The following is a 27,500-nucleotide window of genomic DNA, read 5'->3' as shown; positions in this document are numbered from 1 at the left end:
AATGGACTCCATCATGTGAGTCTTTGCTGAGGAACAGAAGCTAACATTCTCTCCAAACTGCTCATTACTGCCACTAATCACTGTCTAAATCTTAAAGGTCTCCAAACATAGCACAGTGAGAACAGTGCATCCTTTCCAGAGGGCAGAAATGTTCTTACTGACCTCATTTGTTTGTGCGTTTTGTTTTTTTTTTTGTTTGTTTTTTAAACTTTTTTACTAGAAGTAACACCCATGACCAGTGTTTTTTTTTTTTTTTTTCTCGAGTCTCCGGGTTGAATTGGCTAAATTCCTTCCAACAGGTTGTATAATACGTCACCACGTAGCAGGGATTACATGTGAAATCATTTGTCTGTACTGTGGGAAAACAGCCTTGGCTACAGACTTGGAGAAAGTGACTCAGTTGGCTATTAAAGCATGCAGAGTAATCATTAAACATTCTTTCCTTTTAGCAGATTTTAAAGATAAGTATTTCTTTCAGTGGTTTTGGCTGGAATTAGAACATAAGGTGCTCGGTAAGTCGAGAGAGGTTTATATCACATATACGTTCATGCTCTCTACCCCCGTGTGGTCGTGAATGGTACATTCCAAGTTCGCGTCTCCTTCAGCGCTGTGCCCCTGAGCAGGAGATGATGCTTTACCATCACACAGAGTATGACATAGTGCACGTGTGTGTATATCTGTATGAGTGTGTGTGAGTGATCTACAGATTCTATCTAGGTTCTCTAGAAGGTGTGAAGAGATGCGTGTTTAAGGCTTATCTTTTCTGGAGCTGTTTTCACTCGTCTTCACACAGAGACAGGAGCATGTGCACGCCTGGAGCTGTGGACAGCAGTAAGAGGAAATAATTTTCTGAACCATTTTCGTTTGTTTGGCTGCGGATGCATTGTAGCTGTCATGGTGATGAAGGCCAGCCTGTTTAAACGATCTGATGCTTTAAGGAGACTCGGATGCACTGTTGTTTGTCTGATGGAGGCTTGAGAGCCCTTTGAGCTTTGGTGAAACTGGTAAAAGGTTTAGTTGTGGCTTTTGGGCTGGGGTCCAACACATTGGAGGTGGCCATGCTGGTCTTTGCAAATAAGTCTGTTTTGGCTCTAGTGTAAAGAACTCGTGCTGTTCTGTTCAGCTGCTGTTTACTGACTTCTTGAAAGATGGTGTGTGTATGAGGCTTTAATCGGCAGCTACAATATATTTACGGTTTTCAAATAGCATTGTAAATACTTTACTTGTTTTTTGTCAACTGCATGATGCTTTGTGATCAATCAGCCAATCATGTGGCAGCACATCGAGAGTTTTGGTTAATGTTCACATCACACATCAGAATGAGGAAAAAGTCTGATCTCTCTGACGTTTAACAGTTGCACGTGTTGTTGGTACTCGATGGGCTACATTGAGTATTTCAGAAACTGTCGATCTGGGATTTTCTCACACAATGTTGTGAAAAACACAAAACACCCTGTAAGTGGAGGATCTGCAGATTGCAATGACTTACTGATGAGAGATCGGAGGAGTCTTCCAGACCAGACTGGTCTGAGCTGACAGGAAGTCTATGGTTCATGTGTTTTCTCTGATCTGATAGCTATCTGATTTGTTAAAACTGTTCCATTTACATTAGGCCGCATAAATGCGATATCGATCCGATCTTTTTTCTCCCACCCAAAATGCAAATATATTTTACCTCATTTCCGGGGTAATTGAAACGGAACACGCTTTGGTGTCTGCGGTTTTCAGAATGCAATCAAAAAGAAGACAAAAAATGATGGTTATGCTACAAAAAACAGCATTTACTGTTTGCTGCATTTTCGTTGGCAGCAGCAGTGCATTTTAAGACCCAACGAGACACCTGGGTGAAAGATCACCTGCGAGTGACGTACTTCAGTTTGGGAGGAGTATAGCGCTGACGTATGTGGCTTGAACAACCACATTCATTTACACCTGTCCAGTTTCATCTGAAATGCGTCCCAGACCACCTCCTGAAGTGGTTTGTACCATCGGATTTATATCCGTCTCAAAACCATTTCGGAGGGCATTTAGACCTGGTCTTTTTATCATCGGATAGCTACAGTATCTGATCACAGAAAACGCATGAAGTGACCAGGTGTAAAAAGCCCCTAAAACCCACAACTCAAATAATCACTCTTTACAACCGTATAGAGCAGAAAAGCATCTCAGAACACACAACACATCAAACCTTGGGGCTACAACAGCAGACCACTTCAGCTTCCTCATGTCAGCTAAGAACCAGAATCTGAGACAGTACAGACTCACTGAACCTAGACTAGGTTAGCGACACTGTTTAGTATCAAATCTATTATAATGTTAATCAATAATCTCTATATGACACATCCACAAGCAACAAGTAAACAAACAAACAAACAAAGCAACTTAGCTTCATGTTTTTACTTATTAGTAAATTACAAAAAAAAAGAAATAGCTTGTAAGTTAATAAATGTTGATACTGACATAGTATCATAGTTTATATCGTTTATGATTTGAAGATAATTAATGTTTAATTAAATCAGATTTAAACCAGATAAATTGTTAGAAAGGGATTTTTAACTCCCATGTAACAATGTGCCCCTCCTGTGGGGTAAGTTCTAACATTTTACTTTTCTTCTGTCGGGGGGAAAAAGAATAACAACAATATTTTTTATATATAAAACATTTTCTTCATAAAACAAGACCACATGTTTATACCAGACATATAAGAATAGTACGAAAGAAGAAAAAACCCTTAACTAACTACTTAAAATCTACAAACTACAGAAAACCCAAGGTGTTATGTTGTGCCCTGACTCTCCCCTACAGGTGTTCCTATTAAAGTGGACATCCTATTAAAGTGGACATCTTGGTCATATACAGTATCATATCCTTGGACCTGGAAAGATTTGGTTCCATAACAGGACTGAAGATTTGAAGCTAGTTGTTTAGAGGGACTCAAGTTTTATTGATGTGTTTGAGTCAGAAGAGTTGGAATATGATGATTTACACAACACTGCGATAGTTATTGCACAGAAACCTTTATTGTGTTTGTCTTCTGGCTGGAAAATCAGGATAAACCAGATGACATAACCAGGGAAAAGACGTCCTCTGTCTGTGCACGTCATGTGAGGTGTGGAGATTAGGAGCAAGTCACCGATAGAATCTCTGGTTGTTTTTTCACCGCATTGCAATACTGTCTGCTTCATACTTCATACATTACTCAGTGCTTCTCCAGCTGATGGACAGTATTGAGCCACACTTTTCCTCAGAACAGCTTTAATCCTGCTCATATAAATCCTGAGCGATTGTGGTGGGAGAAGAAGAAAAGCCAGTAGTTTGAGGGATTACAGAGGTGGATATCAACTTTGCACTCCAGAACAACCGGAAAAATCGACACGATGTTTATTTTGCTGTTGAAGATTCTTCTCTTCATCGTGGTTTCCATCCAACCACTGAATAATGAGCGCAGCGACATCATTATCCTTCAATATAGGACCATTTTTCACTAGAGGTTAAACATATCCTGTTAAATTGCATCACATCGGTGCATTATAGTGATTATCGGACATAACGATTTCCAGGCAAGATCTGACTGAGACATTACGGACTCCGCTGTACTGTACGGAGCGGACGGAAGCAGACAGTCGAGTTAAACACAAACCAAAATCCATCTAAAACTTAAATCATTTTTTAGGGCACGTACTGTTTGGCTACATGCTTCGTTTTATAGCTGTTGCATGCAGGTAAATAACCAGCCAGGTTAGTCGACAGGTATCCTAATAAAACTCACCTGTTCAGCTGTTTGTAACTGTAGCATCGTCACGTTAAAGCCAGGGTCATTTTTCATGTGCTGAAGAGGGACCTCTATTAGTCTTTTCACTAAGATGCTGCATTAGCAGTTAGACTACTCTCATTAAGATAAGTTATTAACCTAAGTAGCCCATGGGCTTCGCCTCTGAACTTACCGATCACTCTTTTGTCCTTTCGCTGATTAGCAGCAGGGAGACGACTCAGGGTTTGTTTCTTCTTCTGGTAGTGCGACTGATGCATGCGATTGCAGTGTACCAATGGGTACTCATCATTATTAAACATTAGTTTTCTTAAATTGAGATTGCAGAGAACTGTGATATGCAAATGAGCTCTTTAGCCACAGTCACGGTTTATACCAGTGTCCGGCGAGCATCCTGACCAGCCTTAGCCATGATTGTCCAGCTGATTTAGAGTTTCATCGTGTGTTTTTAATAGGTTGTGTCAGTGTGAAAAAATGTTCAATACATCTTGATCACGTGTCCCTGCTGTTGGATCATTTACTGTTCCGCAGTTCTGAATCACCGTCTGGTTTCCGTTTGCCGTTTTCTCAGAGCGTGAAGAATGTGAGGCTCCGAGTGCCTGATGGTTACACCATGCCTTTATACATCACTAGCCTTTAGACACAACGAAAACGAAGCAATAGACAAGTACAAAATACTGTTTTAATAATCTACTGATAACTGTAAAGATTTCTCTCTTTCTTTTGCACACACATTCCCTTTAATCACTTACTATAAGCTATTTAAGCTTCTGACCTCGTTTAACGTTCTCCTGCTTAGAGATGGGACGTCAGATGATGCAATCAGGTCCATAAATATCAGGAAACTGACATGGTTGTTGTTTATTGATATTTTAGCTGTTTACCAGCATGTTAGAGTTTTTTAGAGCTTTTAATTTAAGATTTTTGTAGGAGTTTTACACCACGCTTTAGATTTAGCTGCCCACAATGTTTTCTAGTGAGCTTTCTTGGTTCTCATCTCCCAAAATATAAATATGATTTATGCGAAAAGCTTCGTGCGAACTCCCAGTACACTGCCATGCTAATGATCATGGCCTTTGTCCTAAAAGCTTCATATCTAAACCAGCTTCCTCTTCCTTGTTACAGAGCCTGTGGTTCTGGTCTCAGTACACACCTCTACTACTGTTTATAGTTACATACATTACAAGATGTACAGACTGTCAGCTATAATGTGGAGGAATTACAAACAGCATATATAACATATATAGTCAAATAACTTCAGAAAATTATAGTTAAGTTACTAATTAAGTTACTATTCATCTCTAACAATGTTCCCTAACGACAAGCCTGTGGTGACGCTGGTGAGGAAAAACAAACAGATATGAGGAAGAAACCTTGAGAGGAACCAGACTCAATATGGAACCTCATCCTCATTTAGTGACACCGGACAGTAAATAATATAAATGTAAATAATGACCTTTCTACAACAGTTTGTAGTCGAGTGAATATAAGCAGCCAAGAGCTCCCGAGGAACAAACAGGTCAGCACAATTTCAGTTCACCGCAGACCCAACATTAATTCCTTCCTGTCGAAGTCTTTAAATGTTTGCTGATGAGAACTCCACCACAAAGCTGACCGAATCAACAGTAGCTCAAAGATGGCATGATAGTCTGGAACTGGCCCCATCTACAGATAATATACATACATGGAGGTAAATTTGCAGTTATATACATTTATAATTTAGGTCTAAGTGACATTATTGTATTGCAGCAAGAAAGAAAAGCAGTAGTTTAAAAAAAAAAAAGGTTCAGACTAACAATCTTTAGCCTGCTTCTCTTGTCATCTTGTTACTTTAGTCTATATCTGACCTCACCATAAAGATTAAGCTGAAGCCAAGAGACACTGGTGTAATGCAACATGAACCACACTATCAGAAAAGCTTTTAGTTGTTTTTTTTTTTTCTGTGGTCACAGTGTGAACTATATATATTTATATTTATGTGTAAATATATGTAAAATGTCAGCTCCAGTCTGAGCTGATTGCCTGAGGACTAAACAGAAATGAATCATGAGTGGAAATGAAGCGAGGGAAAAGGGACGGATTTAACTGCAATTCAAAATATCACCTCAAAAGTAGCCAGAGCCGACGATCCAGACAGCAGCCTGAGACGCAGCCGATTTCAGCTGGTGAACACTGTGTGTACTTATAGTGGATGTGAAGGAATGAAGAAGGACAGAGCCGAGGTACAGATACTGTACTAAACTAATACTTTCACGTCATTTAGGACATCAGATCTGCAGCTGCATGACCTATTTATTGAACATTCGCAAAAACACCTTTAGCAAATTTGTCCTGAATGCAAAGAGTGGCATTAAATGTCGCACACAAGGAATCAAGTACCAGCTGTTGTCGTCCCTCAGAAGTACACAGATAGAATAACGACAGTGCTAAGCAGAAAAAACAGAAATAAAATCCACAATATACAGAGTATGAGACTTGGTATGAGGTTGGTAGTGTGTGATAGTGCATAGTAGTGCAAATAACAGTAGTGTGCATCACGTATGTTTGTAGAATACACAGAATGTGTGAGTAGTGCACACAGCAATATTGTGTGTAATGTATGGAGTCAGTATTTATAGATAAAGAGCATGTATGTGTGTATATATGTATATACATGCTTTGACTTGCTTTAATCAGCAGTTATTTTGCCCGTGTACGTTTATTTCCATGTTTCTGCCTCGAATCCATTACAGGATGTTTGTAGGAGTCGTAGCCGTAGCGGCTGCTTCACGGTGCCTACACACAGAACAGAGATGATGCCACTTCAGTAACAAAGACATGCTTCCTGCCATTCAGTGTAGTGAGCTCTCTTCCTGTTGGAGATAAACAGATAAAGAAGCGTAGTCGAGAACACACACACACGCGCACACACACACACACATTCACACATTCTGAGCCAGTTTTCAGCTTTCTGCAGGAGGAGCTGATCTCCGTGCAGTCGCTTTAATTCATCTGCAGCCTTCGCCTTTCCACTCGGTGCATACAACATCGGCGGTGATCGCAGAAGGAAGTAGCAGTAGGTTATATAGTGCTCTTCACACGAACGCTCGGGACAGTAACTGACATCGGGGTTGGCATGTCATTCGACATTTTCTTCAGTTTGGATTGTAAAAGTGAACGAAGGCCATATTCTCACAGCCTCTCTGTTCTCTCTCTCTCTCTCTCTCTCTCTCTCACTCTCTTCATGCTAGCCGACTTGGATGCTGAACACGCCCAGAAGGTCTTGGAGATGGAACACGCACAGCAAGCGAAGCTGAAGGAGAGACAAAAGTATTTCGAAGAGGCGTTTCATCAAGACATGGAGCAATATCTGTCTACTGGCTACTTACGCATCACTGACAGGAGAGGTGAGACTGACCTGCACTCGTCTCTTACATCCACTGTTTTTTGTTCCTGTCTTCTTCTGACCAGATCTGGGAATTATAGAGACTTGAATCGTGAGCTAACGCTGTAACCTGTCAATGCTTTCAAAAGTAATGGCACCCATCCTGACAGAGTAAAAAAACGATGATCTGTACAGACCGGAGTATAAAGCGCTGTGCACCTTCCTGCTTAAATATTAAAGAGTGGCAATGCTGAGTTAAGTGGGAACATAATAGAGCTGCGTTCACAACGTCAGATTTATTGTCTCATCTTTCCTATCTCTTCTTTCCTGTCTCATGCTGCTGTCCTGCTGTCTTTGAGGTACGCTCGTCTCCTCCTGCCAGTCCTGCTCCCTGCATGTGGAGAGAAATTTACTGTTTGTCATGTAAACTTTGTCTACGTACCGACTCGCTAAAGTGTGTGTGTGTGTGTGTGTGGTGTGTGTGTGTGTGTTGTACACCTACACTGCAGAGAAGATTTTCTGAGGTGTAAGTGTACAACACACACACACACACACATTTGAGCACTTGTTGAATTGTGTCACTGTATAATTACAGACTCATTTATTATGCTGAATTACAAATAGATTATTATTCATTAGGGCAGACTGGGTTTGTTTGTTTGTTAAAAAAAACACAATCACATAAATAAATAATTTTGGGGGACACGGTGACTTAGTGGTTAGCACGTTCGCCTCACACCTCCAGGGTCGGGGTTCGATTCCTGCCTCCACCTTGTGTGTGTGGAGTTTGCATGTTCTCCCTGTGCCTCGGGGGTTTCCTCCGGGTACTCCGGTTTCCTCCCCCGGTCCAAAGACATGCATGGTAGGTTGATTGGCATCTCTGGAAAATTGTCCGTAGTGTGTGATTGCGTGAGTGAATGAGAGTGTGTGTGTGTGCCCTGCGATGGGTTGGCACACCGTCCAGGGTGTATCCTGCCTTGATGCCCGATGACGCCTGAGATAGGCACAGGCTCCCCGTGACCCGAGGTAGTTCAGATAAGCGGTAGAAGATGAATGAATGAATAATTTTTATTTACTTTATTTACACATACTTACTAAATAATTTAGTAAGCTAGCAAGTGATGTAACTTTGTTATGTACAGCGGTCCGTCTCTACCTTATTACCTTATTACCTCATGCTGTCGTCACATTATTATTGTTCACTGAATTGAGGATTAACTTGTAGTATCCTAGGCTCTGCTGCCTAATCCCTTACCCATAATCCCTCTTAACTTCACTGTCCTCAGTCCTAACATGTCTCTCACATCCTCCACTCTTTTATTTCATTCCAAAGTTAAAATACTCCTTATCTATTAACACTAACAGTCTATCACCTCTTTCACCTGACTTCAACACCTGTTAGTCTTTTTACCATTTATTTAACTTATTGTCATTTGTGTGAATTTTAATTCATGCTCACATGTGTGTGTATATTTGTGTGTGTGTATATATATATTTATGTGTGTGTGTGTTGTCCTGAGCAGCATGTCCATTAGGCAGCATGTCCTCTATGGAGGTGAACGTGGACATGCTGGAGCAGATGGATCTCACCGATGTGTCTGACCACGAGGCTCTGGATGTTTTCCTCAATTCTGGGGGTGATGAGAACAGTCCTGTGTCTGCAGTCAGAGGTGATATTAACCTTAATGCTGATGCTGGTGTTTTATACTCTAACGACTTTATGCCTTTGAGGGTTTGCTGTAATCATTAAAATGCTCATTCAAGTAAAAGCTTCCTGAGAAATCATCATCTGAAGAGGAGGAGGACTAGAGGAGAAAATAGGCTTTCCTCTGCATTCTGCTGTATATTTATAGCATTTAAATGATTTAAATATAAATGCTGATAAGAGCAGCTGAAGAGAACATGTCCCTCACCCCCTTTAAACAGTACTACATCACCTACATGACCTTATTTTTGTCTAACATCAAATTATACTAAACTTTTTCCATTTTAGGTCGGATAGCATTAGCAGAATTATTTCTGTTTGCTACAGTAAATGCCAGAATAACGAGAGAGAAAATGTTTTATCACTTTCTTCAAAGTCAGAAGTTTACATACACTAGGATTTCTATGCCTTTAAAGAATTTGGGAAAGCCCAGATGATGATGTCGTGGCTTCTGAACGGCTAATGAACAACATTTGAGTAAATTGTACACAAGACCATATTAATGACTCAAACATAATCATTTTAAAGTGTGTATAAACGTCGTATTGTGCTTCAGCTCCAGATGCTGAGATCTGCCTGAAGGTTCCGAGCCACACAGAACTGAGACAAAACGTCTCGTCCGTCTCGTCCTCCTGCACCGACTCGTTCAGTGGTGTAACCGAGGGACCGGACGAGGCTGAGGACGACTGCAGCGATGAGAGCAGTGATGCAGGACAGTCGCCTCTGGTTCAGTGCGATGAGGAGGAGGTGCAGGCTGACACGACACTCGTGGGCCTCACAGACAACGAGGAGGGACTCAAAAACTCTGACGACAGTGACACTGGCACCCCGATGCCCTCAGAGCAAAGGAAAAAGGAATAAAATATCTGCTCAGGCTTCGGAAACAGACAACCGTGCATCCCGGAGCCGAGTGAAGTGAACTTGAGGTGGAGCTTTGAGGCGCTCTGACTGACTCGCTTTAGAGAAAAACCTTCCTGCTTTTTTTTTTCTTTTCAGCACTGTGACTTTGCTTAAGAAAACATTGTACGTTGTATCACAAGTCGAAGTATTATATCAAAAGCCTGCAGCGAATTAACTTAGACCTATTATCATATCTACTCATAATAATTCCATGTGAACTGTGAGATGCGATGCTGCAGTTTAATGGCATTAATTTCAGAACAAAATGAAGATAAATGCATTTTAGGGCTTTGATGAGTTTTTGATCAAGATTCTTGCTTGCGTGTCTCAGCTCTTGAATAAAATAGCTGTGGATGTTTAGATGAATGCAGAGGCTTTGTATAGCACTTGGGGGGGGGGGGGGAGCTGAAGTCAATCATAGAAACTTGAGTGAAAAGGAAGGCAGAGAGACATGAAGAAATACATGAGAACTGACAGACACTTTTTACAGCTCTGTCATTTACAAACTGGATGGAGAGATGAAGACTCAGGAGAGAGATTAAGGCAATGGTATATACAGGGTTTCATTACAAATACACAGCTGCTGACATCGATGATTCTGGACCTACATGTTTTTTGAGCACATGAGTAAAATTGTCCTGCTGGAAAAGCTGAAGGGGAAAAAGACAAGTGAAGAATTGACTCCACATACTGTAGACTGCAGCTCTGCACGGTTTATGTGAAACTGGAGCGTGCAACAGGAAGGCACTTATTTACTTTTTAACAGTTATATATAGTATGTTTGAACTGGCTGCATGTAAAAATAAATATTTCTGCACATTGCAATTAAATAACAGTTCATCCATTATCCTGCGAGCACAGAGCCGTCTCATCCGCCCCATGCCTCGGATTGAATCGACCAAAAAAAACTTATTCCAGACACTTCAGTGATAACTGTTCACCGTAAACTTTAATGTGTGAGACATTAGTTTTCGAAATCACACATCACATAAAAATCAACTTAAGATTTGTAGAACCTACACAATGTGCTTGTGGACTTGTTCAACATCAAACCCATTTGCTGCTATAATAATTTACTTTTCGAGGAAGTCTTTCCACTAGATATTGGAGCTTAGCTTTGAGATCTGCTCATTCGGCCCACGAGCGTGAGCGAGGTCAGGCGCTGCTGTCAGGCGTGTGGTCGGAGATTCTGTTCATTCCAAATGTGTACAGTGGGGTCGAGGTGTACAGGGGTGTTGTTATGCTGAAAAAGCTTGAGTCGATTATTTCCAGTGAAGGGAAACTGTAAGGCTACAGTGTACAGAGAGATCCTGTATAACTCTGTGCTTCAATTTCTGGTGTTCATAAATCTGGATAGCTAAATACCTAGAAAATTTCACACATGCACCTGCCTGCTTAATGCCTCCAGCTATGTTTTATAACAGAACTTTTATTACATCAAGCCGTAAATGTTTTACATTCGATCAGTAAAACCATAAACCCATAAAGAAGTAGTTTGCAGTGAGACAGACAGTAAAGCTCCATCTGTAACCGTCTTCTCTAGCTGGTCTAATCAAAGCGAACATCCTGTCTGAAACACTTATTACAGAGCACTCAGTGACTTAATTGTGGGAATGATGCATGAAGTGTATTAACATGTTAAAACACTGTTCATGAGAATTCTACTGCCTTCTGAATGCCATTGACTTTGTTACTGTTGTGTAAAGAAAATGGGCATAAGGACATTTTCAAGTGTCACAATCAATTATTAACACAACTTAGATTCAGACTGTAGTTCTGTAGTCAGTGTAAAAGCTAAATGATGATGATGATGATAATTATTAGGAGCCAAGCAGTGAAGGTGCTAGGCATGTATTGTAATTAGAATTTTTTCACTACTATTATTCTTCTTCTCTCGGGGCCTGTAGTCCATAAAACGCCTTGGTGGATTTTTAGAAACATTTGATTAGGTAATTTTTTATAAAATTTGGCAGCTTGATAGAGCAGAGTTCAAAGTATCCAACAAGCCAAACTTCAGGGGGCAATTTTACTTCTAACTTTTGAATTGTTTGTCCTGGAGTTGTGCATCCACTCGCTAGCCATTTTGGGTTTTTCACCAATTTGAATTATTCAGAAAACCTATTGGTGATCCTGTCACTATCAAATTTAATATGCATCTATAGAGGGTTCTGACCAAAAGTTATTCAAATAATTATGCTGGGGAAAATGTCCCCAATGAATGCTGTCATCCAATGAATTTCTACGGTGAAGACACCAAAAAGGGAAGTGAGCCATATATCAACAATGCTTGGGTGGAGGGATGCCAAGTTTGGTCAGCTTTAACAATACAGTGTAGGTAGAATACTGGGTATCCGCCAAGTGTTATCACATTTGACCACACGGGGGTGCAATACCAGAAAAACAAAGAAAATAAATGAAATGCCTCTAGCCAAACCAAAGCAGTCTCTCCAAAGCAGAACCAAAGCAGATGTTTTAATCAAATGACATCACCACAGTATAGGAGCCTAGACATGAATGATGTGTTGACCAGTTTGTTTTTTAGACATCTTGATATTATTGTTTAAATATTTTCTATGGCAGACCATAAAAGCTCTGTGTGGATATTGGTGGAATCTTCTGTCCTACTCTCACAGAGCTCAGTTCAAGGTATCCAGGCACCAAATTTGGAGTCAATCCATCAATCCATGTAGCACCACCAACAGGCCAATCATTAAAATGTCTATAACTTTTGAAACGTTTGTTCTAGAGTTTTCATCCTATTTTCTCCTGAATCCCTGCTTCATGCTGAGGTGCACAAATTCACAGTTTTTGATTTATTTATTTTTTAAAATCCTATTATTGCAAACATAGACCATTGATACCATCATCACCAAATTTGATACATATCAATTATAGATTGTTCTGACCACAATTTGATTGAACAATTTTTCTAAGAATCGTTTAGTATAAATGAAGAATTGCCACATCTCTGCAATGCTTTTGTTCATTAGCATTAAAGTCAGTGTACTTGTGTACCACGAGGCCCGGGTGGCACATTTGTGAAATTTGTTAAAAAACAGGTTTAAAACACCCAAGTGTGCAGGTTGTGGCCCTGAGGTGCTTGGCCCCTTCATTGCTGCTTGCAGCTTGATTTATTATAGTTATTATTCTTATTATTTTACTGAGCACACAAACATATTTGACATAAAGACAAACCGGTTTTGAAGGATTGACAGTGATTTGTTTATTACAATAAAATTATACAAACCTGAAAAGTAAAAAAAGGCCAGTAACCAAAACAACACTAGAAGATTGAAGACTGAGAATCAACGCTTATAAATAAAAATTAATTAAGCCAAGCAAGAAGTTTACGGTAGAAAACAGGGAAAAGTGATAAATATTTTAAGGCCATAAAAAAGTTTACAACCACATTTGTTTGGAAACACTGTTCAGTTATACTATGTTCAAACACCAGTCTTCTGGAAGAGGGGGACAACTAGGCAGGACTACAGGACTTCATTACAGTCAGTGCATTATGGTTAAGCTACTACATGGTAAAAGATTTTTTTTTCCCTTTGAATAAAAAAAGTAAAGCTAAAAAACTAGGGCTCACCACTATTACATACTTATTCAGTGATTAAGCAGCACTTCTTTTTTTTCCATATGTTACAACAGCAAACCCTGTGAACATCTAAACTCCTAGAGATGAAGAAAGCAACAGGGGAATAAGGCTTTTTCTTCATCTTGATTTCCTCATCCAAACTCTTCCAAGCCTCTCTCTCAAAAGGCTTCATTTTAAATGACAAAATTATTGGCATATAAACATTTGGAGACATTTGTATTAGACTCTAATGTTATAATATTTATTCTATGTAAACAAAAGCATAATCTTTGTAAAGGAGGGAGTATTCTACATGGTAAAGGGAGGGGAGGGGGTTTGGGACGGACACTAATCACCAATCACAAAGGCTGAACCAGAGGACTTAATGGTGAAAAGGGAAAGTGCTTCTTAACTATTTCAACAGCTCTAATCGCTTAAAATATAGGTACAAACTGCTCTAGGCATCACTTTGTAATACAGCTATTATCAAAGTAGTTTATATCAGATTGAATTTTGTTTGGAAAAAGGCCTCAAAATGTGCTTTGAAAATGAGTCCAAATGCATTAGCAAGGCCTTTTGAGTTGCCTGGCAAAAAATGTGCAGTAAAAAAAAAAAAAAATCTACTAACAAGATCAGAATCACACACCTTCATATACCACAGGGAGGGGAAAAAGTGATATCTATGATATTTATATATCAGTATTTCAGGCTGCTAAGTAATAAGTATTGTTTATTGTATCTGACATTAAAGGGGGCTTGATCGTACATGTTGGTCTTTAACCTTAAATAAAACTATCCACATTGGTGAGCGCAAGAGAAACAGCCCGGAAGGCTTTATGGAAGATTTGACACTACAGCACCAGTTCAACACAAATGGTACAGTAATAGGATATATTCATATTTATGTATATTTATATTTAAATTGAACGCTGAAACAAGTCAAAAATATTCTAAAAAAAACAAAAACAAAATGCAATCTCATTACTAGTGCAAAAAGATCTGTGTGTGTGATCGGATCCTCAGTCTCACTCAGATGTCCCTAATGACCATGTTCCTTACTACTTACTGTAGTGTCTGTGTATGTGTGTGTTTACATCCCATACATTCAATTCATTTTAATGCTTCCTTCTTCCCTAGTATAAAAGTGCCTCAGAACATCATGTAACACTTTTAACTATGTCTTTAGTATTTTTCCACCATGACGCAGTAGGGACATGCCAAGTGAAATGGAACTGGAGTGAACTGGAGAGCCAGCACAAACTGTGACGTCAGGAACGAGGGAATGGTTTAACAGTTTGGTCAAGAGAGTTTGGTGTTTTTCGAGGCAGAGCGTAAGAGCGAGGCCTGGTTTGGACTTTTGTTTCGGGGACTTCTTTTTGCTGGTACCGTACTGGAATTAGCTGCTTTCCGCTTCTCCCCAGCCCTTTCAGATGTTTTCCCGCACACCCGATTTGCCAAACTGCTGAGTTGCTCCTGAAGTACAAGAGAAAGTGTATTTCACATTAAACTTGATGTGATGTACTGTAAGTACACCACACTTATTCTAAAATGCATCATAAACCAGGAGTGGACGGCTCACTAGCCCAGGTGCATGGAACAAGTCTGCATGTCTAAGCTATTTGCTTTTAATTCTTATTTGGCTTTAAGAAGGCACTTCATCTCATCTTCATCTATCAGCCAAAGGAAGAAAAAATGCCCTACTGACTTTTACAAAGCAATTAATATCAGATATATAAGTAATGTAACACATTCCAGAATCAACACTTTGAGCCTTCACTTAATTCTTACTTAGCCTCTAAATTAGCCAGCTCACTACAGTGCCAGCTCACTACAGTGTTTACTTGCTGATGGGATAACTAATGGCTTTATGATTTGTCCACCCCTAAACACTCTGTCCATCAATATAATCATTTTCATTAATATAGTTATTATTAAAGAATTCTATTTTAGCCTAACTTTCACTGCTTTAAGTATGTTTTTACATCAGGAATGGAGAAATGCACAATGTGAAATTCATAAATGTGATCATCACCACCACATCATCAACAACTGGATGATGTCTCAGTGTATGGTGCTGTACTGTATATCAGTGAGCTATCAGTCAATTCATTAATAATAAATACAATTCATGTGCATTCTGTATTAACAAAAGTATTTTATACCAAAATACATACCTCAGTGTAACGAAACATCATTTTCAGACCTCGAGGGGACCTGCGCTTCTGAATGTAGCGAAGAGCGCACTCCAGACAGAACACTACATTATCACTTTCATGAACCACCTGGTTTAGAAATCAAAACAAAAAATATTGAGTAGTGATAGCGTGACAAAGCTTAAGCACACAGAGTACAGACACAGCACCCACACAGAGTACAGACACAGCACCCACACAGAGTACAGACACAGCACACACACAGAGTACAGACACAGCACCCACACAGAGTACAGACACAGCACCCACACAGAGTACAGACACAGCACCCACACAGAGTACAGACACAGCACACACAGAGTACAGACACAGCACACACACAGAGTACAGACACAGCACCCACACAGAGTACAGACACAGCACCCACACAGAGTACAGACACAGCACCCACACAGAGTACAGACACAGCACACACAGAGTACAGACACAGCACCCACACAGAGTACAGACACAGCACCCACACAGAGTACAGACACAGCACACACACAGAGTACAGACACAGCACACACACAGAGTACAGACACAGCACACACACAGAGTACAGACACAGCACACACAGAGTACAGACACAGCACCCACACAGAACAGACACAGCACCCACACAGAACAGACACAGCACCCACACAGAACAGACACAGCACCCACACAGAACAGACACAGCACACACACAGAACAGACACAGCACACACACAGAACAGACACAGCACACACACAGTACAGACACAGCACACACACAGAGTACAGACACAGCACACACACAGAGTACAGACACAGCACACACACAGAGTACAGACACAGCACCCACACAGAGTACAGACACAGCACCCACACAGAGTACAGACACAGCACCCACACAGAGTACGGACACAGCACCCACACAGAGTACGGACACAGCACTCACACAGAGTACAGACACAGCACCCACACAGAGTACAGACACAGCACCCACACAGAGTACAGACACAGCACCCACACAGAGTACGGACACAGCACACACACACAGTACGGACACAGCACACACAGAGTACAGACACAGCACCCACACAGAACAGACACAGCACCCACACAGAACAGACACAGCACCCACACAGAACAGACACAGCACCCACACAGAACAGACACAGCACCCACACAGAACAGACACAGCACCCACACAGAACAGACACAGCACACACACAGAACAGACACAGCACCCACACAGAACAGACACAGCACACACACAGTACAGACACAGCACACACACAGTACAGACACAGCACCCACACAGAACAGACACAGCACACACACAGTACAGACACAGCACCCACACAGTACAGACATAGCACCCACACAGTACAGACACAGAACAGACACAGCACACACAGAGTACAGACAGAGCACACACAGAGTACAGACACAGCACCCACACACAGTACAGACACAGTACCCACACAGTACAGACACAGCACCCACACAGAACAGACACAGCACACACAGAACAGACACAGCACACACAGAGTACAGACAGAGCACACACAGAGTACAGACACAGCACCCACACACAGTACAGACACAGCACCCACACAGAACAGACACAGCACACACAGAACAGACACAGCACACACTCAGAGTACAGACACAGCACACACAGAACAGACACAGCACCCACACAGAACAGACACAGCACCCACACAGAACAGACACAGCACCCACACAGAACAGACACAGCACCCACACAGAACAGACACAGCACACACACAGAACAGACACAGCACCCACACAGAACAGACACAGCACACACACAGTACAGACACAGCACACACACAGTACAGACACAGCACCCACACAGAACAGACACAGCACACACACAGTACAGACACAGCACCCACACAGTACAGACATAGCACCCACACAGTACAGACACAGAACAGACACAGCACACACAGAGTACAGACAGAGCACACACAGAGTACAGACACAGCACCCACACACAGTACAGACACAGTACCCACACAGTACAGACACAGCACCCACACAGAACAGACACAGCACACACAGAACAGACACAGCACACACAGAGTACAGACAGAGCACACACAGAGTACAGACACAGCACCCACACACAGTACAGACACAGCACCCACACAGAACAGACACAGCACACACAGAACAGACACAGCACACACTCAGAGTACAGACACAGCACACACAGAACAGACACAGCACACACTCAGAGTACAGACACAGCGCACACAGTACCGACAGCACACACAGTACAGACAGCAACACACACAGTGAAGACAGCACACACAGAGATTACAGACAACAGCACACACACACAGTACAGACAACTGTACACACACACAGTACAGACAACAGCACACACACACAGTACAGACAACAGAGCACACACAGTACAGACAACAGCACACACACACACACAGTACAGGCAACAGCACACACACAGTACAGACAACAGCACACACACACAGTACAGACACAACACACACACACAGAGTACAGACACAACACACACACACAGAGTACAGACAACAGCACACATACACAGTACAGACAGCACACAGTACAGACCTAACTAGACCAAACTATAACTACACCTGAGTTATTGAAGATGTTGCACACAAAGTGCTACAGAGTTCAGTATTTTCTCTGCACACTACACGCTAGTTATCATCACAAGTTTGGTTTATTCAGCAAGACCAATTCATCTATTTGTTTTATACATCAACACATTAGGGTTTGAGATCAAACATTGGGACAAGAGATTTGGAATTAAAGCATTTATTTAAACAAAATAATATTAAATCATAAACCATAGAACTTTTCATAGAACCCTATAACCATTTCCAGGCTTGTATTGCAGCCTCTGGGAATGTTTTTGGGGTGAAGGCGGTTTCTGAAATGCCCGTCGATGTGGTTAAGGTCTGATTGCCAACTCAACAAATGACTTCAATCAAGGGAAAAAGTCAGTGTGTTTTGGATCAGGTTTCCCCTGATTAATTTAGATGCATTTCTCTGTATACATTACAAATTTGTTGTTTTGGCTTTACCCAATGGTTGTGCTAGGATTGATTTTCTTTCTTTTATCAGCTTCAAAATGTCTTCATTTTCTCCCACAGACAGCTCTCTGATCTTCAGGTTGGTTTATCACAGAGGAAACTGAGGCTACAACCAAAATAAATGTCAATGCTATTTATTGTTTAAACACTCAATCTAACACTAATCTATTTCCTCACCTAAACTCTGTGGTTACATATAAAATCCTATGCCGTTTAACTCTTCTTTCACATGGAAATACCAATGATCATGTGAGAGAAAAAACGGGAAAATACTAAATCTTTGCCCTGTGTCTGGAATCATACTGACAGGTACAAGGTTCGGACATCCAAGACTCCATCCAATAAATGTCAAACATCTAATATAAAACGTCACGTTCAGTGATTTAACAGATTTCTTTGTTGAACACGGTTTATTTCAAACTGTTTATAAGCCTTAAATTATGTCAAGCTGCTCCCTAACAAGCTCCTGTGAATGAGATGTTAACTACAGAGAGGTACACGAGCACAGGTCAGATCTGTTGTTTAGCTAGATTTAGCTACTCGGTTAATAAAAGGCTTTATACTGTTTAAAAAGTCAGTACCGCTGTAACACAGACTCCTCACAGTGTGATAAGGAGATTTATCACTGACTCAATCTCTTACATCTAATCCCACAGAGTAATATAATTATAGATTATAGAGTAACCTAAAGTCTGTTGAGTTGTGAAGCAGCGACGCTCACAATGACTTCATTTCTTCCTTGAGAGATCCTGCGGAGTTAGTACTGTATATAAAAATGCAGCCTCACCATGGAGAGGTAGCAGAGATGCTGGCACACCTGGCAGCGCCGGTCAGCTGTGTCTTCACTCAGCCTGGTGCGATGGGTTTTCTTCCTCTCTGTAGGAAACTGGCCTTCAGGCTGGTTTCCATAACGGGCAGACAGCCTGAGACCGGCATTAAAAAGCTGCCTCCGCTGGCTAATCTCTGTGTCCCTGTTTATAGAAAACCACAATAGAAAATGTTGAACTCTTCTCTTCTCCATCATCGGGACATGGAGGAAGGCTACGCTTTTAATCCAACACTGGTTTAAAGTAAACAGATGCTGAACTGTCACTGTGTTTATGTGAAATATATTTTTGTGGACTGGTTTGGGAAAACCCTGTGACCCGAGGTAGTTCGGATAAGCGGTAGAAAATGAGTGAGTGAGAGTGGTTTGGGAAAACCTGAAAAGAATGTCATGCTCTGGTCAAGTTGTTGAATAAACAGCATGCCATATTGAAGCACACTGTACAGTGTACACTGATCAGTTCAGTTTGTAATCAGACAGCAGATGTGTGTGAAGGACAAACAGATCTGACTGAATGAATCAGAGATTATTTTACCACAGATAAGTAAAGTTACAAAATTTTACAGAAACATTTTGTATGTCAGTAAAACACCAACCCCTGAGTACCTGAGGCTACTGATACATTTTTAAGACCAAATATGGTCTTTGTATAAAATGTTCCTTTATCATTATTCTTAAAGGGATCTTTCCGTCACAGTATTTCTTAAGTCTTATGCACAGTATTGTATATGTGCAGATAATGAGTGGCTTCCTCTGGCTGAACCCACCTGAGCTCTACAATAAGTGAGGAAGCTGCATTCAGTACATGTTTGTTCTCCTGTCTGGGTTCAGACATGACGATCTGGCAGAGCAGTTTCTCTGTGGAAAACGGTTCCTCAATTCGCCTTCTCTTCAAGTCCTGCAGAAAAGAAAAAATAAAATCACCAAATGGTGAGGCAGAAAAAGCAGGACATCATACACACCCAAGTAAAACAAAAGGGGGAATCTAGTATACCGTGGCTTACTTGTTAAAAGCTGTTCTCTTTTCCTCTTTAAGAGAGACACTCACCTTCGCTGCCTCATAGCCCAACTTCATCCACTCAGCTGTGGCAAAATGCACTGTCTCAGACACACTATAGCCACAACACACCTTGGACACGAAGGTCCCAGGGAAACACACCACGAACTCTCCGCTCTTCTGCACCGTCCGGTGCACCTTCACCCCTTCCCGACGTAGCACCTCTGGAGAGATCTGTGTTAAAAAGGTTTCAATCAGATTCTCTACCTGTTCACCACAACGTCCTTCTTCTCTCTTCAATGTAAATATAAATCACCGTCTTACCATAATGTTCTTCTCCAGCATCTCGAGCCCGGGGGTTCCGTTGGCCTGCAGCAGTGTGTGAACTACTTTGTCAAGTTTTGACATCTCATCGGCAGGAATACAGTACCTGCAAAAAAGGACATCGCTAATCATCATAATAATCTAATTACGTACATCAGCTCGAGATACTGCTGACAGGCAGTCAATGATTTTTCCTTACATACTGTACAGGCCACATTGTTCCTCCAAATTTATTATATCAACTGAATTTTTTATTGCACAATAATAGTGAGAATAAGAATCCTTAAAATTCATTCTTCATGATGGGATTTCATCTGTCATTCTTTCATGCTCCAAAAGTATTGGCGTTTGCTATACACTACATTCGCGTCAGAATGTACGCTCACTCTGTTGAGAGGAAATTCAGCTTGTTTTTCAAAATATATTTATATATAACATAAACCAGATACCAAAATGTGTGACTCAGAGCAATTTGGACATGCATTTCCTCTGTGGTCAGTTCTAATGAACTGCTGCGGTTACATTACACCTGGTTACACCAGGGCAACAGGAAAAACTAAGTGCGTGCTAATTTTAAGTAAAATGTTACAGGCACACACCACTTTAAAACAACACTATGTACAGCATTATTTAAATAAAACATCCAAACAAACAAAAGATAAAGCACTCACCAAATGCAATCAGCACCAGTGTGTAGATAATCTATGTATGGAAGGCTGTTCTGGTCCCTGGACCAACATGAGGTAGAAAACACCATGCCTATATTCAGCCAGGGGATAGTCACTCCTGCTTACATATACACAAACAACGAGTCATAACTCAATCTGTCAGATCAATGATAAGACATCTGTGTTCATAAATACTGTAAAACAAAGAGAGAGAAGAGAGAGAGAGAGACAAAGAAACAATATAACAGTGACCAGGCTTACTGTAAAGAGCAGAGCACTGAACAAATCAAAGAAGGAAAGAGATCTGAATTGGTTTTAATGGAAAGTCAGTCTAACCTGGCACAGCACCAAGGTGACGCAAGATGGATCCTGAGTTATTGGAAAGCACAGTAAGATTCCATCCATGCCTGGCAAAGTGATACGTGTTAAGTAAGAAGTGCATCATGAAATAAATAACAAGACAGGAATCTTTCTACAAAAGTACGAAGATCAGTCCAAGTGATCAAGGGCATCGAGCTGACACATATTTACTGAATGGGTTAAAGCAAGGAATCATATTAATAAAAATAACAAGCATGTTTTTATATTAATCCTTATTATATTTATATTAATAATATGAAGTAATAGGTTTAAATTTACAATGAATGTACAATTAATAATATTTCCAAGGATAACATATATAGAAATGATCAATTAACGACGTAAAACAGAGTGAAAACAAATAATCAACATAAATATCTTGAATATCTAGGGTTTTTTTTTTTAAACAACCAAATGTTCTCCGCTGCCACAGAAGTTTGGGACGACTGGGGTAACCCCATTTGGTCCATTTCCTTGCTAAGTAAAAATAGCAATGTCACAACAACAATCCGTTGTGTAGACTGTAAAATGTCGTTAAAAGATATAAGACACTGAGTACTGTGCCCTCTTTACTGCACTGGCAATGAACAGTCACAGTGTGATGATGTGTACAATACAAAACACTTGTCCTAATATTTAACTGTTTTCTCCTTGATTGACTTTGTTGATGTGACCTAAAAGTTGGCGTGCACCAGGGGAGACATATAAAAGCAGAGTAACCTTAGAGTTACATTTTGGTGTGAATTGTTAAAACCTCTTGTGTAAACCTCTTGTGTATTTCAGGGCAAGGTGTAAAGTTATTTGTTCTGCTAAGCCCCTATCTGAGACTGACATGATCAATAGTCATATTGTTTGGAGCATAATAATGCTAGTGACAGACAAGGTACACCTTAAAAGCTTCAAAAATGTTGCTGTCTATTCATCATCTTCCTCTGGAATTGCACAAGTGCTATCGAAAATTGAAGCAAGCAGCAGGAATGGAAGAAAACTCCACTCCGAAAAAGAAAAGAAGTGGGTAGAAGACAGCTTAAGAAAAAAAGTAAGAGCTTTTACTGTGTTGGAATCCAGGACAAAACAGCGGGCAGTGGCCAATGGCAAGAGCTATTTTCAACAATGCAACAGAACACTGAAGTATAGAGCACAGGGGTCCTTCAGCTTCACATAACCTGAAGCTCCATTTGCTTCCCTGAACTTTCCTGATGACCACTTCAGCAGAGAGTGCTGGCTGCTCACTATTAAAACAGTCTGAAGATCAGGCGTGCAAAGCAGGATCTCAGCACAGCACTGAAACTGAATACACTGAACAATGGAGTTAGACCCTCCACCCAAAATGTTTATACAAGTGATTAATCCATGTACACGCTTCACCCATCTATATGAGTCATATCAACAGGTTGTAAATCACTCTGCTGGCACAAATGCTAATGCTAAATTGTTTGACTACTGATCTGATGGTTGAGTTTGAACCCCAGGACCACCATGCTGCCACCACTGGGCCCTTGAGCAAGGCCCTTAACCCTCAACTGCTCAGTTAAAATCAGTTTAAACAGTATTAATGAGATAAATGCAAGTCATTCATCAAATGCAGTAAATGTAAGCTTGCTGGCTATCAATTACAGTTTTACAGACAACCACCTCCCTCAGTAATGTCATATCCGAACCCGCTATCTATACGGAGTGTGGAAACACTGCCACTACTACACAACTAGACTATACAAGGCAGCCAGATGAATTTTATTCATGTATCGTTTAGATTAAAAACATAGTGTTTTGCCCCATTCTGCTGCAACAAGCCATCAAAATTTGCTAACGCTACAGCTCTGAATTCTCACCCTAAACCGAGTACATGTTTAAGTGATTCTTAATCTCTATAAAGCAGTAAAATCAGTACCAGCACTTGAGTGTCCTAAGTGATTCCTGGTCTCAGTAAAGCACCAACATTGAATGAATCTCAGTGTCAACAAACTGTAGTACTTGCATTATTAAGTGCTGTCTGGAAGCTCTGTCTGGCAAGGTGGACTGAAATATTTACACGACCTTCACTGTTTCCGAAAGGAACCAAAAATGCAGCGTGTAGAACGAGAGGTCCCAAATGTACCTCTTGCTCTACAACCAATCGGATGAGCATGAAATCACATAGCGGGGTCCTTTTATTGTCTAAACCCGTCACATTGATTGACTTAAGGTAACCACTCTGGTGATCATCTACTCAGATGAAGAGCAATGGTTACTGTACATAAACTTTAGGGCCAAAAGTTTGTGTACACCTGACTCTGCCATGCATATGTGCTTGTTAACCATCCAGATCATCCAGATCTAGTTAATAATAGGAATCTAGGATCTAGGAATAATATACTGCAGCATACAAATACATTAATTATATGCAATCATGTGCTGGCAATAGATCCAGGAAGACCCACAAGTCGGTGTGATTGTCCGTTTTAAGATTAATACTAAACAGCAATACTTAGTTTTGATATTGTATAACATAGTTGATACAGGTTCTTACTTTGAAAATGGCTCAGACTTGCTCACAGGAAATCCACTCCCATGAGTCTTTGTATCCACTCTCCCACAGTGCACTGCAACATGGCACTCTTTTTCTTCTACAAATCTCCAGTATTGTTGCTACAGAAGGACAGAAATAGAGTAGGAAAGAAATAATGAAGTTCAACAGATTTCCTGCCAATAAGATGAGAAGAAAAAAAAAGAAACCTTCTGGTAATCTTCTTCTGAGGCAAAGCCTTTTGGATTAATTCAAATGAAAGTAGATTTCGATCAAACTTAAAGTTAAAAAACACACCTCTACTTCAGTTGTGTCTGGCTCCCGGCTGAAGCACATATTCATGGTATTCCTGGCTGCCCGGTAGAAAGTTGTTAGAGAAAAAGATTTCCCCTGCAAATAAAAAAACAAACAGACTGAAAATGAGCTGTACAGCTGAAGCTGAAATGCCTGAATGCAAAACACATTATTTAAAAAGAGAGTCATAGACTAAAAAAATGCAGAGTCTGGACCTTGTATATGCATTTGTGCAGGTCACACAGTATGCCCCCTTCTTTTCCCTCCTGCCGTCCATGACGGGCATTCCTGCCCATAGGGTCAAGCTCTCGGAGGCGTTCTCGCACACAAGTCCTGTGAAGAGCACCATTCACCAGACCATTTTTGGGTTCACAGCGTGGTAGAAGTAGTGCGGCATGTTGCAATATGTCTGCCTGTCCTTCCAGGGGCCCATTTCTCCTCTCCAGGCTCTCCTTCTCAACTAGCACGTCCTTCTCCAGCTGAGCCCGCTGTGTAAGAGACAGTGAGTCATAAGAGAGCAGGTATTGGCAGTAGGCCTCCTGCAGCTTGGCGAGCCGGTCCTGTGCAGAGCGTGGGATGCCCAATAGGTCAGCAAGACGACTCCATGTCTTCAAGTCTGTCACCTGCTGCATGCCACCCATGTCATTCAGGAGCTGAAAGAATCGGGCCAAGTCCAATTCGCAGCCACCTGTTAAAGAAAGAGAAAATGGTGATGATTCTTTTTTTTTTACCCTTACTATCTCTGCTTCAAACCTAGCCATGAGACAAACTCCTCTGCCAAACCACGAGATAAACAACACCTATAAACTACAATGAAGTTTCATGTTGAAATTGGGATCAGGATCTGCAGACTTCAGACATTCAAATAAGCAAACAGAATCTAAAATCCATATAAATTATATGAATTGTGAGAACAGAATTAGTCAGGCTAATGGGACCAATGTACTGTATGTAAGGCAGAATTAGCACACCAGGTAAAAAAAGGGATTATACCATGCTAACAACAACCAACCAACCAGCAAAAGACCCTCAAAAAATGATATTTGATCATCTTCCCAAACAAACTGTACATTAGATGAGTATTTACTGAGGTAAAAATAACCATAAAATTGACCAAGTATATTCACGAAAAGAGAAAGTATTTACCCCAAGGGTCTATACTAAATCTAAGCAAAGTAACTTCGAGGCCTGCACTCAGAGGAAATTATGTTCTGAGCTGTAAGAAACCCAAGCAGAACTAAGCCAGGTAGAAATGAAATGACTAAAAGTGAAATGATTGACATATAAAAAGGTAGTCTTCACTTATAATGAAGAAACATTCAGACAAGAAGGTTAATCTGCTGCCTACATTTTCATCATCAACAAATAAATTCCCACACTCCAACCTCCTCAGAAAAGGACAAAGAATGAGAGTCAATAAATGAACAGTCTTGGCTCAGGGACTATTCTCTGTGATCAAACTTTATAAGAAAACCTTCTGCAAACCATTGCCTCAGATGTGAATGACAAATTCTGCTGACAATAAGCTTGGCATTATGAGCCAAACACTGAGATGGATGTGGAGAACATATTTGAAATAATATCTCAATGGTATTACTGGTAAATGGAATTTATCAAAAGCTAAATAAGTTTCTCGTTTGATGGATGGATGGAAAGCAGTGTTAAAAAGAAGTCTCCTATTCAGCACAGATTCCCGTTCTGCTTGTAGAAGCTGAGCACTTGAGGTTGGAGAAATATAGCAAAAGGAAAGAATACTTAATGACCCACAGTAGCTGGACCTTAAACAAATCCATACATAGGACCTGTATAACAAGCCATTCCTGACAGCAGATGTGCCAAGGGTGAGGTACTTATGCACATCTGCTGTAAGATATATAAAATATAAACATATCAAATAAACAAGTAGATAATACGTTTAATAAGAAGATGAACACTATATGAAAGTCTAACAGACAGCAGGACAAAAAAGACAAAAGACAGTGTCCACTGAGTCAAAGCAAAGAACTCCCATAATTAAAATGGCTCATAATCGTAGACAAACTCGTAGACAAACCACTTATGTACTGAAGGCAAATGCCACCCCCTGCTGTCCTAACCAAGTGAACGATATGAAACAAATATAAACACATACAAACACCTGAATTCACAATAACTGCATGTCAATCATTCATTCATTCATTCATCTTCTACCGCTTATCCGAACTACCTCGGGTCACGGGGAGCCTGTGCTCTCAGGCGTCATCGGGCATCAAGGCAGGATACACCCTGGATGGAGTGCCAACCCATCGCAGGACACACACACACACACTCATTCACTCACACAATCACACACTACGGACAATTTTCCAGAGATGCCAATCAACCTACCATGCATGTCTTTGGGGAGGAAACCGGAGTACCCGGAGGAAACCCCCGAGGCACGGGGAGAACATGCAAACTCCACACACACAAGGCGGAGGCGGGAATCGAACCCCCAACACTGGAGATGTGAGGTGAACGTGCTAACCACTAAGCCACCGTGCCCCCCTGCATGTCAATTATAACTATAGCAAATAACGTCTGTTTGTTTAAAAGAGGTTTAAACATTATTTGGGTTTTAATTGTCTTATAACGTCTAAGTACAAAAATAAACTGAGCCGATTCATCCTTCTGTTCTTCGAGGCTATGAGGAGTCCATTAATGCCCTACATGTACCCTGTCTGTGCTGTCAATGTGGGTCATGTTGGAGTGGCACTGAGAGGCTGCCAGGTGGGTTTGTAAAGCTGAATGTTCTCAACTGAATGCAGGTAGCCAGATTGAGCTGGCACAGTGGCCTTGGCTCCAGGACTGTCTGGATCTGCCATGATCTATTCAAACAGGGCCATCTATTAAATAGGGCCAGCTAGTAAGTGTACGCATTTATACAGAACTCACAAGGTCACATTACATCCTAAGA

The 27,500-nt window shown here is 40.9% G+C and overlaps 2 protein-coding genes across 4 annotated transcripts in view; one reads left to right on the top strand and one right to left on the bottom strand.

The window, feature by feature from the left end:
* Nucleotides 1-10,104, top strand: part of dtnbp1a (dystrobrevin binding protein 1a) — a 21,457-nt gene extending 11,353 nt beyond the window's left edge. The window contains exons 8-10 of the mRNA XM_060870906.1: nucleotides 7,000-7,155; nucleotides 8,657-8,803; nucleotides 9,395-10,104. Coding sequence (XP_060726889.1) covers nucleotides 7,000-7,155; nucleotides 8,657-8,803; nucleotides 9,395-9,699 — 608 coding nt within the window. The 3' untranslated portion in view covers nucleotides 9,700-10,104. The remainder of the gene's footprint in view (nucleotides 1-6,999; nucleotides 7,156-8,656; nucleotides 8,804-9,394) is intronic.
* Nucleotides 10,105-12,936: 2,832 nt separating this feature from the next.
* jarid2a (jumonji and AT-rich interaction domain containing 2a) overlaps nucleotides 12,937-27,500 on the bottom strand; it is a 49,373-nt gene continuing 34,809 nt past the window's right edge. Inside the window, exons 8-18 of one of the 3 annotated variants that reach the window (XM_060870905.1) lie at nucleotides 24,781-25,253; nucleotides 24,569-24,661; nucleotides 24,275-24,393; nucleotides 21,742-21,812; nucleotides 21,409-21,526; nucleotides 20,738-20,843; nucleotides 20,546-20,647; nucleotides 20,184-20,314; nucleotides 19,378-19,561; nucleotides 15,493-15,600; nucleotides 12,937-14,791 (exon numbers count right to left, since the gene is read on the bottom strand). In XM_060870905.1, the coding sequence (XP_060726888.1) occupies nucleotides 14,618-14,791; nucleotides 15,493-15,600; nucleotides 19,378-19,561; nucleotides 20,184-20,314; nucleotides 20,546-20,647; nucleotides 20,738-20,843; nucleotides 21,409-21,526; nucleotides 21,742-21,812; nucleotides 24,275-24,393; nucleotides 24,569-24,661; nucleotides 24,781-25,253 (1,679 nt within the window). In that variant the 3' untranslated portion in view covers nucleotides 12,937-14,617. Of the gene's footprint in view, nucleotides 14,792-15,492; nucleotides 15,601-19,377; nucleotides 19,562-20,183; nucleotides 20,315-20,464; nucleotides 20,648-20,737; nucleotides 20,844-21,408; nucleotides 21,527-21,741; nucleotides 21,813-24,274; nucleotides 24,394-24,568; nucleotides 24,662-24,780; nucleotides 25,254-27,500 lie in introns of all 3 variants that reach the window. The other 2 variants (XM_060870903.1, XM_060870904.1) reach the window with 2 other exon arrangements.

Source organism: Tachysurus vachellii, chromosome 5 (assembly GCF_030014155.1).
Source record: "Tachysurus vachellii isolate PV-2020 chromosome 5, HZAU_Pvac_v1, whole genome shotgun sequence".
NCBI lineage: Eukaryota > Metazoa > Chordata > Actinopteri > Siluriformes > Bagridae > Tachysurus > Tachysurus vachellii.
This window is presented reverse-complemented; position numbering and strand designations above follow the sequence as displayed.